Source organism: Mirounga angustirostris, unplaced genomic scaffold (assembly GCF_029215605.1).
Source record: "Mirounga angustirostris isolate CCGP_5_RB_7025 unplaced genomic scaffold, mMirAng1.0.hap1 SCAF_1, whole genome shotgun sequence".
NCBI lineage: Eukaryota > Metazoa > Chordata > Mammalia > Carnivora > Phocidae > Mirounga > Mirounga angustirostris.
In genome coordinates, this window is record NW_026991709.1 from 201,787,480 (window position 1) to 201,804,548 (window position 17,069).

Sequence of the window (17,069 nt, forward strand, 5' to 3'; positions counted from 1 at the left end):
GAGGGGCCTCTCCCGCAGGGAAACCAACCCGGGACCCCTGCCCCTAACAAGTCCCGCCCTCATGACAAACCCCGCCCCTTCGGCCTGTACAGGCCGCGCCCTCAGAACTCCAGCGCTTCTGCAATTGGCCCCGCCTCCGCAGTGTCCAGGCTCCGCCCCTGATGAGCCAAACTGGCCACTGCCCGGGTAGGCCGGACGAGGGCTCCCCTTTTCCGGTTCAGGTGTCAAGGTGGCGCCCAGCCCGCCTCGCCTCCTCTTTTCCGGTCTCAGTCCGGCGTGGCAGGGCGGGCAGGCAGCTTTACCCTTTCAAGACTCTCTCATGGCTGCGCCCTGCCTCTCCTTCCGGCCTCAGCCTGTCATGGCGGCGCCCTGAGTAACAACTTCTGAACTCAACTTCTCCATTGTCAGGCTTTTTCTACCCTCCGGCTGCCATGGCGGCGCCCCGAGTTCACCGGAAGTAAAATGTCGGAAGTGAGGCGGTGCCTCTGCCCGGAAGCGAGCACGGCGCTGGGAAAGATGGCGGCGGCTGCGGCGGCTGCGGCGGCGGGGGTGGGCAACGCGGTGCCTTGCGGGGCCCGGCCTTGCGGGGCCCGGCCCGGCAGGCAACCCAAGCCCGGGCCGCAGCCGCGCACCCTCCTCGCCGCCGGCCCAGCGCTCATAGCGAGCGGTGACGAGCTGGTCGCAGCCGTGTGGCCATACCGGCGGCTGGCGCTGCTGCGGCGCCTCACGGTGCTGCCGTTCGCGGGACTGCTCTATCCGGCCTGGCTGGGCGCCGCGGCCGCCGGCTGCTGGGGCTGGGGCAGCAGCTGGGTGCAAATCCCTGAAGCCGCGCTGCTCGTGCTCGCCACCATCTGCCTCGCGCACGCGCTCACCGTCCTCTCGGGGCATTGGTCCGTGCACGCGCACTGCGCGCTCACCTGCACCCCGGTAAGTGCGCGGGCACGAGCCCGACCCTCGTCTCGGTCGGGCCTAGCGGCGAGTCACAGTCACGACGCTTGTGTCGGTCCCCACCCCATCCCGGGCCTCCCGTTTGCTGGGCCTGAGTCCCCAGCGGTGCCCTCTGGGTGGCTAAATCCTGGCCCCGCTACTGACTTGCTGTGCGACCCTGGCGCAGGTTACTTCCTTTCCTTGGAATCCCTCCCTGGTGTGGTCATTTAGATTCGATAGGGTTATACCTATAAAAAGCTCAGTGTAGGCTCCGGCATAATCGCTCTTTGATTTGGCTTGTTAATGCTAGCTACCATGCTGTCGAGGACTAGTTTCTCTTAGAAAGGTCTCTCTTCTGTCTCCTATCTTGGATTTCAGAGTGTGAGGCTAGACCTGCGGGGTGAGTTTCTCTATCTGTGAAGCTTGGTTTGAGAACTCTGTTATCCAGTGCTTAGAGGCCCTTGCATACCAGGACCAAAATTAGGTTGAAATGCACTTTGATCGTAACATTTAAGAGGAGCAGGAGCAATTTGTGAGCAAGTGACAACTGCGTGGAGCCTCTTTATGTCTGCCTCCAAGATGAGGGTGGTGACGGTGGGGACTTCTGTTGGAATACAACAGCCCCGTAGCACTTCTGACCCTTAACCCCCACGATCTGAATAGGGAGAGCTGCCCTGGGTCAGCAGTTACTGTTGGTAACTGCACCACTGCCCTCTGAGCCTGCTTCAGATGACACTAGCATGTTTGGAGCCGGGCACCGCCAGCCTCCCTTTGATCCCAGGCGTGTGTTGCTGAAAAAAGAGGGAAAGGGAACAGCATGAAGGGCTGCAGAAAGAGACAGAAGCCCCCTCTCTTTGACTCTAAACATGGACCAAATCCTCTTTCTCTTCTGAGAGAATGGTTTTCCCAACAAGCCTTATCCCAGGGGAGGGGCTCAAACTTAATGGGTAGCTTCAGGTCAGTACAATGAAAGACTCCAATGAGGGACCAGAAAATGCAGGGAAGATGGAGGGAGCATGACACCCCCCTCCCCCCAAACTTCCAACTGCCTTTTGGCCTCCAGCTAAAAAGCGTGAGTGTTAACTTCCTCTCCAGGGATGGAGAACAAGGAGGAGCTAACTGACTGCAGAGTGAGGATGGGCAGATCTGGGCTTGCATCAGAGATCGCAGACAGGGGTGCTTCTCTTTTTGTTTCACTTTTCCCTTGTGTAAAGTGAGAACCGTAACACCCACTCACCGTGCACTGTGAGAAAAAAACTGCAAAAAACTGAAGTGCTTGGCATGGCCGTGGCCCTGTGTAGCACTTCGCACTTTTTTTTTTTAAGATTTATTTATTTGACACAGAGAGACACAGCAAGAGAGGGAACACAAGCAGGGGGAGTGGGAGAGGGAGAAGCAGGCCTCCCGGCTGAGCAGAGAGCCCGATGTGGGGCTCGATTCCAGGACTCTGGGATCATGACCTGAGCCGAAGGCAGACGCTTAACGACTGAGCCACCCAAGCGCCCCACTTCGCACTTTTTTTCCCATGGTGTTACCAGAGTTCATTAAGTCTTTGTCATCATTTTCTGCCTGCCCAGAGGCCCATGGACTCCCCAAGGGGCAGGGCTTTTCTTCTGGGGTCGCCATTTGGCACCTCTGCCCGCAAACACATACGCCACAGGCCGGCACAGATGGGTGAGATGGGTGCGGCTCAGGCTTGAGGCCGCGCTAACTGAGCTTCATCCAGTGCCTCCACGTCTTAGGTGCTGAGGAAACAGCAGTGAACCAAACAGACAAAAGCCCTTGCCTTCATGGTGTTGGTGAGAGAGGTAGGGCTCGCGCTCAGCTGCCTCTGCTAAAGAGAGGAAAGCCCGGGCCGAGGAGAGGAACACTGTGAGGGCCCTTCACGTGGACCCTCCTCCAGGGGAGGTCTCCTAGGAAGGTGACGTTTGAGCAAAGGCTTGAAGCTGACTGGGTGAGCACGTGTTCCAGGCAGAGAAAACGACTCGTGCCGAGGCCCTTGGCTGAGGCAAGGACGAGCCATGAGCCTCGTTGTCCCTCGTCACTTCAGGACTCGAAATGAATAGTTAAGGGAGGGGACGCAGAGCAGCACCAGGCCAGTGGGCTGTGACAGGGCTTGGCCCATGTGCTTTGAGGGATGCAGGTTGTGCAGGGGACGTTCTTCAGCAGGGCCCCAGGCTTGGGGTGCTATCCGTGACTCCGATTTTACGATACGAGACCAGAGGTGTGGCGAGGTGGTGTCTTTGTCTCCGTGACAGACTGGGAGTAGATAGGCCAGAGCCCGGAGCGGCTGTGCTTGCAACCTTCCCGGGGGACGGGGGGGCGGGGGGGCTGTGGAGCTGGGGGTTATGAAGGGCTGAGCAGCAGTACTTTGCCTCTCGCAGGAGTACGACCCCAGCAAAGCAACCTTCGTGAAGGTGGTGCCAACCCCCAACAATGGCTCCACTGAGCTCGTGGCCCTGCACCGGGACGAGGTAGGGACCAGCCGCTGGGCTGCTCGGCACAGGGCTTGGGTGGGACTCCCAGGCACTGACAGACACCCCCAGGTGCGGGCCTTCTGCCATAGACAACGCCTGCTCCCACAGGGTGAGGACGGACAGGAGGTGCTGTCCTTCGAATTCCAGAAGATCAAGTATTCCTACGACGCCCTGGAGAAGAAGCGCTTCCTCCCTGTGGCCTTTCCCGTGGGAAATGCCTTCTCATACTACCAGAGCAGCAGAGGGTTCCAGGAGGACTCAGAGATCCGTGCAGCTGAGAAGAAGTTTGGGAGCAACAAGTGAGTCCCGACATGCCCGTGTGCAGTGACAGGGCTGGTGCTCTGCCCGTGGTCACAGCGTGGGTGCTTGGCCGAGCCTGGGGCTCCTTTCCCAGCTTTCTGCCCTGCCGCGCTCCTGAGTCCTGGTGCCTAGGAAATGGGGACTTGGGGTGGAGGGGTCCACAGTACATCCCAGATGAAGATGGTGGCCACCTTTTGAGAAACGTGCTCTAGTCTTGTCTCCCCTGGCAAGGACCCTGGAGGGCCCTCCGGCAGGAGCATATACAGCTCTTCATGGGAGCCTGGCCCGAGGCCCCAGAGAGATGACTGTTGATCATCGTTTTGTAATTATTGTAGGATTTCTCTTTGTTTTTAAAATTTTCTTTTAAGTGTAAGTTGTCACCGTTCTCCTCAGACTCATACCAGCACTTTGGGAAGAGTGGTAAAAGGAGTTGTCAGCGATCACAGTAGCTCTCCTTTGTACCAGGCGTGATGGCAGATGCCTTGTACATGCTTCCTCCCTTTAATCCGAGAAACCACCAGTGCCCACACACCACTGGGAGGGGGCAGAGCAGGGTTTCAGACCCCCTTGTTCATCTTCAGAGCCCCTGGCCCTGCCACCATGATGATCGTCCTGGACCTGAAAACCCCCAGAACTTTTAGGGAATTCTTCCCTGACTCAACTACTTTTTAAAAATTACAGATACATCATCACAAGTAGCAATCTAATAGGAAGATTTATAAGAAATTTTACCTATCGTCCCTGCCTGAGGTCAGCCTTGGTGGTGGCTTGGGGTGTCCCTTTTCACACCTTCCCGGCTCATGCGAAGTCACTTGAATAATACAGAATGGGGCCTGGTTGTTGTTGTTTGTTTTTATCACAGTGGTTTCTTTTTCTCACACCCCATATCTAGGACACGTCTCCAAGGGCAGGGTGAGGGTGGCCCCAGTTGACCTGGCTGCCCCCCTGGCCAGACTGGGCCACCCCACACAGTGCCACAGAACACACCCTTAGGCCCTACTCCTCAAATTCTGGGGCTTTTATTAAGGGAGTTTTCGGAAAATTTCAGCTCCAGACCTCCCCTCTCCAGCTCGGGGTGGGCCTCAGGCCCCAGAACTCCTCAGTGCCCAGCTGCCGGGCCTTTTCTGTGCCGCTTCAGGGCTCCCATCCCACAGTCAGGTGCTCCTTCTCTGCCTGCCTTCTTACTCAGCCTGATGACGGGCTGTGTCTCACTCTGACCCTGCTTGGGTGGTGGCTGCCTGAACAGCCTGGCACTGGTTCAGAAGCTTTACCTGGGTGCTGCGGAGGAGGCTGGCAGCAGTTAGCTTGCTTGCCCCGGTGACTCGGGGACAAGGAGAGCCGTAGTCAAGTGGAGTGTCCCTTCTGGCTTCTCATTTCCCGGGGAGGCCTGCAGTGCCCTGAGTGGAGGTGTCAGGGTGGGACCTCTGAGGCTCGTATCGTGAACAGGATGTGGGGTCTGGTCTCTCGTAGGGCTGAGATGGTGGTGCCTGACTTCTCGGAGTTGTTCAAAGAGAGAGCCACAGCGCCCTTCTTCGTGTTCCAGGTAAAGCAGCAGCTTGGGCCCTCCCCCACCCCACTCCTGCTCCCTGGGGCTTTCACAGCTAGAGCAATCTCCATCTCCAGACCTGAAATTCCCTCTGTGTCCTCCTGGGTCTGAGCCCATGGGCGGAACAGCCCTCGGTGTGCCTTCCCAGCCTCCACAGGTGTCTTCATGTGCTCCCGTGGATGGCCGGGCGGGGGTGTGGACACACAGGCTGTGTCCTGCAGGTGTTTTGCGTGGGGCTCTGGTGTCTGGATGAGTATTGGTACTACAGCGTCTTCACACTCTCCATGCTGGTGGCCTTCGAGGCCTCCCTGGTGCAGCAGCAGATGCGGAACATGTCAGAGATCCGGAAGATGGGCAACAAGCCCCACATGATCCAGGTGTGGCCAGCGGGAAGATGGGGGTTGGGGGGAGGCTCCTGCCAGTCTTGGGTGGGCCTGGAGCGGGGGCAGGGTGAGGTCAGCTCTAGGGATGCACCTGCATCGAGCCCACTGTGAGACCCAGAGCTAACTGCACCTCACCTCCGCCCAGGTCTACCGTAGCCGGAAGTGGAGGCCCATCGCCAGCGATGAGATTGTCCCCGGAGACATCGTCTCCATCGGTGAGGCACGCTTCTGGTCTGTCCTGGTGGGAGCCCTTTCTCTCAGCTCCTCTGCAACACTCCTGCCCCTTCCTGCAGGCCGCTCCCCGCAGGAGAACCTAGTGCCGTGTGACGTGTTGCTGCTGCGGGGCCGCTGCATTGTGGACGAGGCCATGCTCACAGGGGAGTCGGTGCCACAGATGAAGGTGCGGGGGGCGGGGCGGGGGGCAGACTCAGTCCACCCAGGTGTGTCACTGGCCCATTCGCTGGGGAGCGAGAGGGCTGGTGGCTGGGCCACCCTCCTGCCCAGGCTCGGACAGAGGAGGGACGGAGCCCTGACCTAGGAGGCTAGAGGAGGCAGAGTGGCTCCGGTGCCTAGTTGGAGCTGCCAGATTTCCTGGTGGTCTTCCCCCTGGATGAAGGGGAGCTGGGTGGCGATGAGAAGGAAGGAAGGAAGAGAGGCCAAGATCGTCAGGGGTTGTCCAGGCCAGGGACCAGAGACATCAGACTGACGTGGGCTGAGGGAAACCAGGAGAGCGTGAATCCTCTGTGAGGCCAGTTGCGAGATCACAAGGGGTCGACACAGCAGGTGCAGGTGGAGAGAAGACAGGGCAGGCCGCCTGGTCGGACGTGCTGCGTTAGGCTGGGAGCCCCGTGGGGGTCGGAGTGGCTCATCCCAGCCCCAGGGGCCTGCTCTTGTGAGACTGGGGACAGAGAAGGAGGCTGAGGTGAGAGCGTCCTCACCACCCTCTCCTTCCTCCTCAGGAGCCCATTGAAGACCTTAACCCTGACCGGGTCCTGGACCTCCAGGCCGACTCCCGGCTCCACGTCATCTTTGGGGGCACCAAGGTGGTGCAGCACATCCCGCCGCAGAAGGCCACCACAGGCCTGAAGCGTAGGTGCCTTGGGGGGTCTGGGGTGTCCTGGCCCCCGCAATCCCTGCCCCACACCCCCAGCCAACACATCTGCTTGGCTGTGAGGGAGTGGGGATGAACAGACACAAACAATGCTGCTTCCATTTGTCTTTGCAGCAGTCGACAGTGGATGTGTGGCCTACGTTCTCAGGACCGGATTCAACACATCCCAGGTATGGACCCTTGTCTGGCTCTGGGGAGGGTAGGCCCCAGGGCGGGTGGCAGACAGTTAAGACGGTGGCTCTTTCGGACCCCAGAACGTCCCCGCCACAGACTTACTCTGACAACAGGTACCCGCTTGGGGCCAGGGTGCAGACGTGAGCCCTACACACCAGGCCCACTATCTGACACTGAGGTTCTGGTTCTGGTGGGGAGCGCAGACAGGAAACGGGCTGTTGCCATACACACTGGGGTCATGAACAGAGTCATACCCATAAACTCTTCACTAAAGTGTCATGAGGGCTGCCTCGTAGAGGTGATTGACCAGATCTCCTTCCAGAAGACTCAGTCCCCCATCTCAGCCACTTCTTTCCCTGACCCCCAATTTTTGGCCACTGGTCACTATAGCCCTTAGCTGAGTGGCAGCCACCCACATAGCTGTGTGGTCCCCTGTGTCATGGCTGCAGGACTCAGTGGGTGGACCCAGGGCAGGCACTCCCCATCAGCAGAGGAAGAATCTGGCCCTGATGCTCTGGGATGCGGGAGGCCACCCCCTGCCAGGAAAGGCCTCTAACTCTCTGGCCCTCTAGGGCAAGCTGCTGCGCACCATCCTCTTTGGAGTCAAGAGGGTGACTGCAAACAACCTGGAGACTTTCATTTTCATCCTCTTCCTCCTGGTCTTTGCCATTGCAGCAGCCGCCTACGTGTGGATTGAAGGTATGCGCTGGGGCCCCTCCCCTGTCTGCTGGGCCCCACCCCCATGGCACCCAGGCTGGCAGGCCCTGTCTCTGCAGGCACCAAGGACCCCAGCCGGAACCGCTACAAGCTGTTTCTGGAATGCACTCTGATCCTCACCTCGGTCGTGCCCCCTGAGCTGCCCATTGAGTTGTCTCTGGCTGTCAACACCTCCCTCATCGCCCTGGCCAAGCTGTGTGAGTGCCTGGGACGGGGCGAGGGGTGCTGCGTGGGCCGGGGCCTGGCAGGACCCCTGACCCTGGCTCCCCTCCTCCCAGACATGTACTGCACGGAGCCCTTCCGGATTCCATTCGCCGGCAAAGTGGAGGTGTGCTGCTTTGACAAGACCGGGACCCTGACTAGCGACAGCTTGGTCGTCCGTGGGGTGGCTGGGCTCAGGTGAGTGTGGGTGGCTTGGGCCTCTTGCCCAGCAGGTGGGAGCTCAGGGGACAGATAGCACCCACTTGGAGTCGTCTGACCGGGGTGGGGGGGCTCCCTTACATTCCTCAGCGTAACAGCGGCGTGGTGGCTCGGCTCCACCCCACCCCAAGCAGCCATATGATATCCAGGGGCGTCCGTGAGATAGGCACAGGTGTCAGGAGGACCAAGACCGTGCATCTCCCTCAGCCCCTGCAATGAATGGCACCGCGTGGGGGCCCGTCCCTCATCCTGGCTAGCAATTCCCTGGGGTCCCTCTACTCCATAACTAGTTGTTTCCTGTCCTTACAGAGATGGGAAGGAGGTCACTCCTGTGTCCGGCATCCCCGTAGAAACGCACCGTGCTCTGGCCTCATGCCACTCCCTCATGCAACTGGATGATGGCACCCTTGTGGGTGACCCCCTCGAGAAGGCTATGCTGACAGCCGTGGACTGGACACTGACCAAAGGTGAGGGGCTGGAGCTTCGGGCGCGGCTGGGAGGAACTGCCCGCTCTTGCACCCCTGGGCAGGTGGGCTGCACCCCTCAGAGACACCCATGTGTCCAACTCGGGGCCAGGCAGGCCCACAACTCTGATGGTCCCTTAGGCGGTGGGCACAGGCTCACCTCTGACCTGAGACAGTCCACCCCTTGGGAGTTGAGCCTGCCCCCACCCTTCCAGAAGCCACGGGCAAGGTCCTCTGGGTACAGGTCTCCCAGTTCTGACCCTTCCTGGAGCGAGGAGCCCCCCAAACACCCCGCAGGGTCTGGGTCTGGGCGGGGGGAAGAGGGGTGGAAAGGGGAGGCGGGGACTTGGCTGCCTCTGTGGAGCGAAGGCCCTCAGGATTCGTACTTATTTGTTTCCAGATGAGAAAGTATTCCCCCGAAGTATTAAAACTCAGGGGCTGAAAATTCACCAGCGCTTTCATTTTGCCAGTGCCCTAAAGCGAATGTCCGTGCTCGCCTCCTATGAGAAGCTAGGCTCCACTGATCTCTGCTACATCGCGGCTGTGAAGGGGGCCCCCGAAACCCTGCACTCCATGGTGAGCCAGTCCCGGCCCCAGGGGAAGGGGGGCGCGGGGCGGTCGGTGACATCCCCTGCGTTCCCTGCAGTTCGCCCAGTGCCCACCTGACTACCACCACATCCACACGGAGATTTCCCGGGAAGGAGCCCGAGTCCTGGCGCTGGGGTACAAGGAGCTGGGGCACCTCACCCACCAGCAGGTAAGGGCCCAGGCTCCCCACCTGCTGGCCCCTCATCCATACCGTCTTCTGTTCCCTGCAGCCTCACTGTGAACAGGCACGATTCCTTCTTCCTCCTTCTGGGCCTCTACCTTGGGAGGCCCTGAGTGGCACTCAGCCCTGGGTCCCTTCTCTACTGTGTACCCTGCCGTTTATGGGACCCCATCCCATCCTGGCTCCTGAGGCCATTTCCTGCAGAGCACAACCAGGCCCCACCTCCATCCAGCCTCTTACCCCACACCCTTGGGTCCTTATACCTCCCCAGGGATCATCAGGAGGCGCCTTGGATTCCTGTCTCCAGCCTGGTTCTGCCCCTACCCTGCCCGACCACTCAGTCACCACATGGTCATGGGGCATCTCCAGCTCTGTGTCACACCCCATGTCCGGTCAGTTACCGGCTCTCCTCCCACCTCCACCATCAGTACTGCTCTCTCTGCTTCCACCTTACTTCTCATCCAGTCCACTTCTACCTGACAGCTGAGAAATCCTTCCAGAACGCACACCAGGTCGTGGCTCAGTGCCCTGCCCTCAGAACCAGCCTGCTCGGTGCCACTCCCTGAGCCTGTCTGCCCCATTCCCCTGCAGTTAGTGGCAGTTAGTGTTCTGATTTCTGTGACTTTCTTTATTACGCATCTCTTCCGGCAGAAGGCAAGCTCTGTGAGGAGAAGAGTTTGGGGTTTCTGCTATGAGGTTCAGGGTGAGATTGCGCTCAGTGAATAACAAAGGAGGGTCTGACTTTACTGTCTTGGGAGCCGAGTTACACAGGCTTATGCCCTGCTGTTTCGCACAGCAGGGAGTAAAGGCCCTGTGGTGGGGGAACCTCGCAGCACTGCTGAGGCCCTGTGCGTCCGGGGTGCCTAGTGTCCTCCCCATCTCTCACCTAACCCTCAAATGTTCCTTCTATAAGGATGGGCCTGTCCCTGACGTGCCCCCCCCCCCCCCCAGCTCAGAAATGGAGGAGAGATGGGTCATGCGGGTACTCCTATGTCCCTACACAGGCCCGGGAGATCAAACGGGAGGCCCTGGAGTGCAACCTCAAGTTCGTCGGCTTCATTGTGGTCTCCTGCCCTCTCAAGGCTGACTCTAAGGCCGTGATCCGCGAGATCCAAAATGCATCCCACCGGGTACAGCTTCTGGACCCCTCCCCACTGGGCCCCAAGGGTGGGTGGGCAGGTGGGTGGATCTTGGCTCCTTCTTCCAGGGAGGGTGATATGACCACAGAGGACAGATCCCCCTCAGTGGTGCAGGTCTCAGTAGCAAGGATGTCTTTCTTGGATTTTGGCCGAGCTTCATCGTGGCTCTGGTGCTTACGTTGTCCCGAGTCTGAGGATGCTTTGGGACCTGGCCTGTGCCCACCCTTCTCAGGTTGCTTCCTTGGCCCCCAGCATCCCTGGGAGGTGAGGGCAATTCCCCCAATCCACCCCATCCTGGAAAGGAAGAGCTGGGCTGGGACAGGAGATGTGGAGATGACTCTTGGACACATCCATCTGTCCTGTGGTTTCTGTTTTCTAGTTTGGGATTCAAGATGCAGTTTAGGATGTGGGAGGTGAGTGAGCAGTCTCAGAGGTGGTGACATTAATAGCCCCCACCTGGCCCTCAGCCATCACAGCCCATCTTCCCATCACCGGGCCCTCAGTGAGAAAGCTGGAGCATCTGTGCCCCTCTGCCTGGGGCAGCTACCAAGCCAAGAGGGTCCACGCTAATGGCTGGTTCTTAGTCTATATTGTGGATAAAGGCTGTGGGTGTTTTCAGACACACATACATGTATCGTTTGCATAAACCACCAGGTTGGGGTGGACTGTGGCTCCTGGAAGCCCATTCTGCATTGGGGCCAACGCCTCCTTCTGTGGCCTTCTTTAGAGGGGCCTCGGCCGCCAGGTCTCCAGGCTGGAGTTCTGACCTGCTGGGCCCTGCCCCATGGAGCCTCTGTCCTCTCCTCAGGTGGTCATGATCACAGGTGACAACCCGCTCACTGCCTGCCACGTGGCTCAGGAGCTGCACTTCATTGAAAAGGCACAAACGCTGATCCTGCAGCCTCCCGTGCAGAAAGGTGAGGGACCATGGGGCCATAGGCTGGGGGGACCCTGAATGCAAGAACAGCCCGTCTAGTGGCCCGCTGGCATTTCAGGCCTGAGCGAACACACCCAGTGTCATCCAGGACCTGTGACACCAGCCTGTGGAACACGGCCTTGCCTCGTCGGCATGCTCAGGCCCTCTGGCCAAGGAGCTCCACACCCGCGTGTCCCAGCAGCATGCGGGAAGTCACTGGCTCTGGGATCAGTGACGACTGACAACTGGGGTGGTTGGTTGTCGTCAGACCGGGCCGTGTTTCCTATCCTCCCGCCTGCCTTGGGTCTGGCAGGCTGCCTGTGTGAGGCGAGGGCTCCCCTCCTAAGCACAGGGATGCTGGTGCTCATGCTCAGCATGGCCAGACCCCAGGCAAAGGGCTTGGTATGTGTTACCAGGTTAGTCTGTCTGCCGCATATGGGATGCCTTATCATCCCCGCACCACATAGGAGGAAACTGAACAGGTCTGCTGTTGGGCCCCCCACTTTATAGACAAGGAAATAGAAGTAAACTCACCTACTTCAGTCACTCAAGTGACACTGTGACTAAGGATTTGAACCCAGATGTTCTGACTCCAGAGCTCATGGCCTCTGGCCACTCCTGAGTAACCGGTGCCCCTGAGTAGAACCAACTGAGGAGCAAATCCAGCCCCTCACCTCCAACTGGTGGAGTATGGGGTCTTTCAGACGCCAAGGGATGGTGCCTGGCTGGGGAGCCACATGCGCTGGAGTGTCACCAGGCTGCAGGTCAGAGGAGGGTGCTGGCTTAGGAACTCTGCTGGATTCTAGAATTTCCCAGCTCTTCTAGTCTGCACTGTTCGTCCCAGATCTCTGTCTCAGCTCTAGGCACTAGGCTCTTGCAGAGCCCAGGGATCGTAGGCAGGTGGCCCAGAGGTGGCTGTTGGGACTGTTGATTGGCAGGTGATGCTGCTCTAACAAAACGGCCACAGTAAAAGCCAGGTGGAGGTTGGTTTCCCTCCTAGCCAGGAAGCCCAGATGAGCCGTGCAGTGCCGGAAGGCCTCCCTTAGCCATGTTTATCACTAGATGCCTGGGCCAGCCATCTAGAAAGAGGAAATGGTTGGCAAGCAGGGTCTGGCCCAAGGAAGTGACTCAGGGGGCCCTGATCCTGGAAGAGCAGGGTTTCAGGCAGGCCCCAGGGTAAGGGGTGCCTTGCTCCTGGGGTTAGGCTGTCAGGGTTTGAATCTGAGCGTCATGTGGTCTCAGGCCAGTGGCCTAGGCTCTGGGTTCTTGAATCCTTTGTATCGGAGGGTTCTGTGAACATCTGTGGGGTTCCTGGCGTCTAGGGTGCAGGTGTGGGCAGGGATTGGTAGGGATAAAGAGGGGTGAGAACCAAGAAGGTGCTTCAGAGAGATGAGACTGGGACCGCTTATATGGGGTCCACGTGAGGGGGAGTTGCTGAACCCCTCTCCCTGACCCTGGGCTCCGGCTCTGCAGGTCGACCCTGCGAGTGGCGCTCCATTGATGGCAGTGTCGTGCTGCCCCTGGCCAAGGGCTCCCCGAAGGCGCTGGCCCTGGAGCATGCCCTGTGCCTCACGGGTGATGGCCTGGCCCACTTGCAGGCTGAGGACCCCCAGCAGCTGCTTCGCCTCATCCCGCACGTGCAGGTGTTCGCCCGTGTGGCCCCCAAACAGAAGGTGTGTGCAGAGGAGGCAGGGGGCAGGCAGGGCCTGGGGGCAGCACACAGCCCTCACTCAGCCCATCTCTGTGCACATAGGAGTTTGTCATCACCAGCCTGAAGGAGCTGGGCTACGTGACCCTCATGTGTGGCGACGGCACCAATGACGTGGGTGCCCTGAAGCATGCCGACGTGGGTGAGTCCTGCGAGCTGATGGACTGTCCCTTCCATCGCTGTTCTGCCAGCACGGGTTTAGTGTCAGAGACACGTCACTGAGCGAGTCCTTTGAGGAGGCAGCGAGGGGATGGGGCAGGCGCCAGTGGGATTGGGGATCTGAGGAGCCGCAGGCCTGGAGGGGACACGGGTGCGGGGGTGGGGGTGGGGGGCACCAGAGCTTCTGGGAGCATAGGGAGCCAGGGAGGCTCCAGGTGGCAGACACAGCTTGGTTTGTTCAGGCCTCCCGGCACCGTGTGGGGACCATGTGGGGGCTGAGGCCAGAGGCCAGGGAGAGATGGGACAAGTGGGGATGTACAAATGGAAGCTGAGGCATTTGCCAGCCGTTTATAGCCTTGGATTTCTGTCAACAGAATGCAGTCATCAGGTTGATGTTAAAAGACCAACCTGACAGGGGACCTGGGTGGCTCAGTCTGTTAAGCATCTGACTCTTGATTGTGGCTCAGGTCATGATCTCAGGATTGTGAGATTAAGCCCCTATGTCAGGCTCTGGCTTGGCATAGAGCTTGCTTGAGATTCTCCCTCTACCCCTCCCTTCCCCACACCCCCACGCCCACCGCTGTTCACATGCATGCTCTTCAGGGCACTCATACACACTCACTCTTCCCCTCTAAAAAAAAAAAAAAAAGAAACCTGACCCACTTACAGCGCCTTCCAAATCCTTAACTGCTTTATTAATTGACTATTATGTCCTAGAATTGTGATCCTTGGCAATACACCATGGAAATCAGCTTCTTTTTTTTTAAGATTTTTTTGTTTATCTGAGAGAGAGAGAGAGAGCACAAGCAGGGGGAGGGGCAGAAGGCGATGGAGAAGCAGGCTCCCCACTGAGCAGAGAGCCCGATGCGGGACTCCATCCCAGGACCCTGAGATCATGACCTGAGCTGAAGGCAGACGCTTAATGACTGAGCCACCCAGGCAACCCTGGAAATAGTTCCGTGTATTTGGGTTTTGCTTTCCACATGTAGAAAGTAAGATAGAATGCTCTCTGAGGCACTCCGGGGGGAGATGAGCTGAGATGGGGAGGTTTGGCTCCTGTGAGCAGACACCCCACTCCATGCTCCGCTCTGGGCTTCACTCAGCACAGGGCCAGTAGGCCTGGGGTGACAGGCTCCCTCTAGCTCCAGACACACACTCATGTACCTCCCCCCAGGTGTGGCACTCCTGGCCAATGCCCCTGAGCGAGTTGTTGAACGGCGCCGACGGCCCCGAGACAGCCCTGTCCTGAGCAGCAGCGGCGTCCGGGCCACCTCCAGGGCGGCCAAGCAGAGGTCGGGGCTCCCGCCCTCCGAGGAGCAGCTGGCCTCCCAGCGGGTGAGTCACAGGAGGTGGGGGACACCAGCACCCGTTGGTGGCCAGGTCTTATCCCTGCCGCCTGCCCCACAGGACCGCCTGAGCCAGGTGCTGCGGGAACTCGAGGATGAGAGCACGCCCATCGTGAAGCTGGGGGACGCCAGCATCGCTGCCCCTTTCACCTCCAAGCTCTCCTCCATCCAGTGCAGTGAGTCCCACCCCCAGCCCCTCCCCCCATGCCCATCCTGATGGGCCCCCACATCCACACCTTCCTCCCCTCTCATGGCCCCCCCACAGTCTGCCACGTGATCAAGCAGGGCCGCTGCACACTGGTGACCACGCTGCAGATGTTCAAGATCCTGGCACTCAATGCCCTCATCCTGGCCTATAGCCAGAGTGTTCTCTACCTGGAGGGCGTCAAGTTCAGTGACTTCCAGGCCACGCTGCAGGGGCTGCTGCTGGCCGGCTGCTTCCTCTTCATCTCCCGCTCCAAGGTGGGCTGAGCCACAGGCAAAGCAGGGGCTCCCTCCCCAGCCCAGGAGTACCGTCTGCCTCTGGGCCAGCTAGGGTGGACTGTTAAAGGCACCACCGCTTGTCATCCATTCGTCTTCACAGCAGCCCTCGGGGTGGGAACTGTCATCCCCATGTTACAGATGGGGATCAGGGGACAGAGCAGGTGCACGCTGAGGCTCCCTGGAGTGGCACAACTCGGGCCCCAGCACTATCCACCAGCTGGGGTCTCAGGTGGGCTACACAGAGCTCACAGGCAAAGAGAGGACAGATGGGGAAATGATTACCAAGACCACTCAGAAAGTGTTCAGTGTCATGAAAAATACAAAGTGGGTCACAGGCTACAGGGGACAGCCTCGGGATCGTTCAGGGGAGCCTGTGTGATGCATAAGGAATAAGGGAACCTTCCAGGAGGTAGCCAGAAGGGCCATAGATAGACATGGACTGATGCAAGGAGCACCTGGTAGCTGGAGGAGGTGGGAGGTGCGTTGTGTCAACCATGAGCACCCGCTGGGTCCCAGGGAGGGCTTTGGTTTGTTCTAGAACAAGGGGAAGGGGGTGGATTTTAAACACCCTGTGGCTGCTATGTGGAGTGCAGGCCTTGAGTGAGGGTGTGGTGGCATCATCTCGGCTAAGGGGCTGGGGAACGAGCAGGGCTCTGGGGTCTGGTGCTGACTCATAACCTCCAGGATTTGGTGACTGCTCTCTACACGAGTCCTGCTAGGAGGGCGGGGGAGGGGGGCGCCAGGGGGGTGGGGGGTAGGCCCAGGTTGAGCCTGGACCCTTACTCCCTATCCTGCCACTACAGCCCCTCAAGACTCTCTCCCGAGAGCGACCCCTGCCCAACATCTTCAACCTGTACACTGTCCTCACGGTCGTGCTCCAGTTCTGTGTGCACTTCCTGAGTCTTGTCTACCTATACAGAGAGGCCCAGGCCCGGAGCCCCGAGAAGTGAGTGCTGGCCCAGCCGGGGGCTTGGGGAGGGGCAGAGCGCTCCTAGGGGAGGCAATGTCCCTGCGGTGAGGGTGCAGGAGGATGCACATGCAGACAGTGCCCTGGGGTAACCAAGGCCTGACTGGTGGGGTCGGCCAGGCAGAACCCTGGCTTTGTGCAGGGATGGTGGGGGTCAGAGAGTAGCCCTGTCCCCTGTGTGTCGCTGCAGGCAGGAGCAGTTTGTGGACCTGTACAAGGAGTTTGAGCCGAGCCTGGTCAACAGCACCGTGTACATCATGGCTATGGCCATGCAGATGGCCACCTTTGCCATCAACTACAAAGTGAGGCCCAGCCCTTACCTGACCTGAGTTCACCCTGCCCACTTTCTTGGCCCCTGCAACACATGACTGTCCATCCATCTGTCCCCACAGGGCCCACCGTTCATGGAGAGCCTGCCAGAGAACAGGCCCCTAGTGTGGAGCCTGGCCGTGTCGCTCTTGGCCATCGTGGGCCTGCTCCTTGGCTCCTCGCCTGACTTCAACAGTCAGTTTGGCCTCGTGGACATCCCCGTGGAGGTGAGTGGCCCCGTGGGTGTGGCCCCAGGACTCAGCCTGGGCCCATCTGCAGGCACCCAGCTCACCAGTGCTCCTTGCCCCGCAGTTCAAGCTCGTCATCGCCCAGGTCCTGCTCCTGGACTTCTGCCTGGCGCTCCTGGCCGACCGTGTCCTGCAGTTCTTCCTGGGGACCCCGAAGCTGAAAGTGCCTTCCTGAGATGGCAGTGCCGGCACTTGCTACCCATGTCGGTGCCACTGGGCAGGAGCCCCAAGAGGGAACACTGCTCCCGTGGCGAGGCAGGCCCGGCCTTGCCGCCAGGACTGAGCTGAGCTGGGACCACCCCAGAGCCACCTGAGGGCCTGGCTGGCAGAACCAGCCCTGGGCCGGCCCCTTTGGTAAATAAAGCCGCATCCACCGTTTTAAGAAGCCCTGCCTCCACCTCTGTCTGCACCACTGAACGGGTCACGATGGGGCTGTGCGGTCACCAAGCAGGGTCCTGGCACCCTCCCCAGGAGCCGTGAGGTTATTAACAACAGCCCCTGGGACC

At 59.6% G+C, this 17,069-nt stretch overlaps 1 protein-coding gene across 4 annotated transcripts; it reads left to right on the forward strand.

The window, feature by feature from the left end:
- Positions 1-209: 209 nt before the first annotated feature.
- ATP13A1 (ATPase 13A1) lies at positions 210-16,948 on the forward strand. 4 transcript variants are annotated; one of them, XM_045862626.3, is made up of 26 exons: positions 211-927; positions 3,312-3,401; positions 3,513-3,703; positions 5,175-5,247; positions 5,472-5,627; positions 5,779-5,848; positions 5,927-6,033; positions 6,593-6,722; positions 6,859-6,914; positions 7,491-7,617; positions 7,695-7,832; positions 7,914-8,034; positions 8,365-8,522; positions 8,920-9,095; positions 9,166-9,276; positions 10,293-10,418; positions 11,236-11,344; positions 12,817-13,016; positions 13,097-13,193; positions 14,385-14,545; positions 14,618-14,732; positions 14,822-15,018; positions 15,843-15,985; positions 16,197-16,308; positions 16,399-16,542; positions 16,628-16,948. In XM_045862626.3, the coding sequence occupies exons 1-26, from the start codon at positions 463-465 to the stop codon at positions 16,736-16,738; spliced, it is 3,684 nt and encodes a 1,227-aa protein (XP_045718582.2). In that variant the 5' UTR covers positions 211-462; the 3' UTR covers positions 16,739-16,948. The 4 variants fall into 4 exon arrangements, with proteins under 4 accessions (XP_064453266.1, XP_045718582.2, XP_045718581.2 ...); XM_064597196.1 differs by having other exon boundaries at positions 210-927; positions 6,593-6,726; positions 7,594-7,617; positions 14,385-14,732; XM_045862625.3 differs by having other exon boundaries at positions 14,385-14,732.
- The last annotated feature ends 121 nt before the right edge of the window (positions 16,949-17,069 follow it).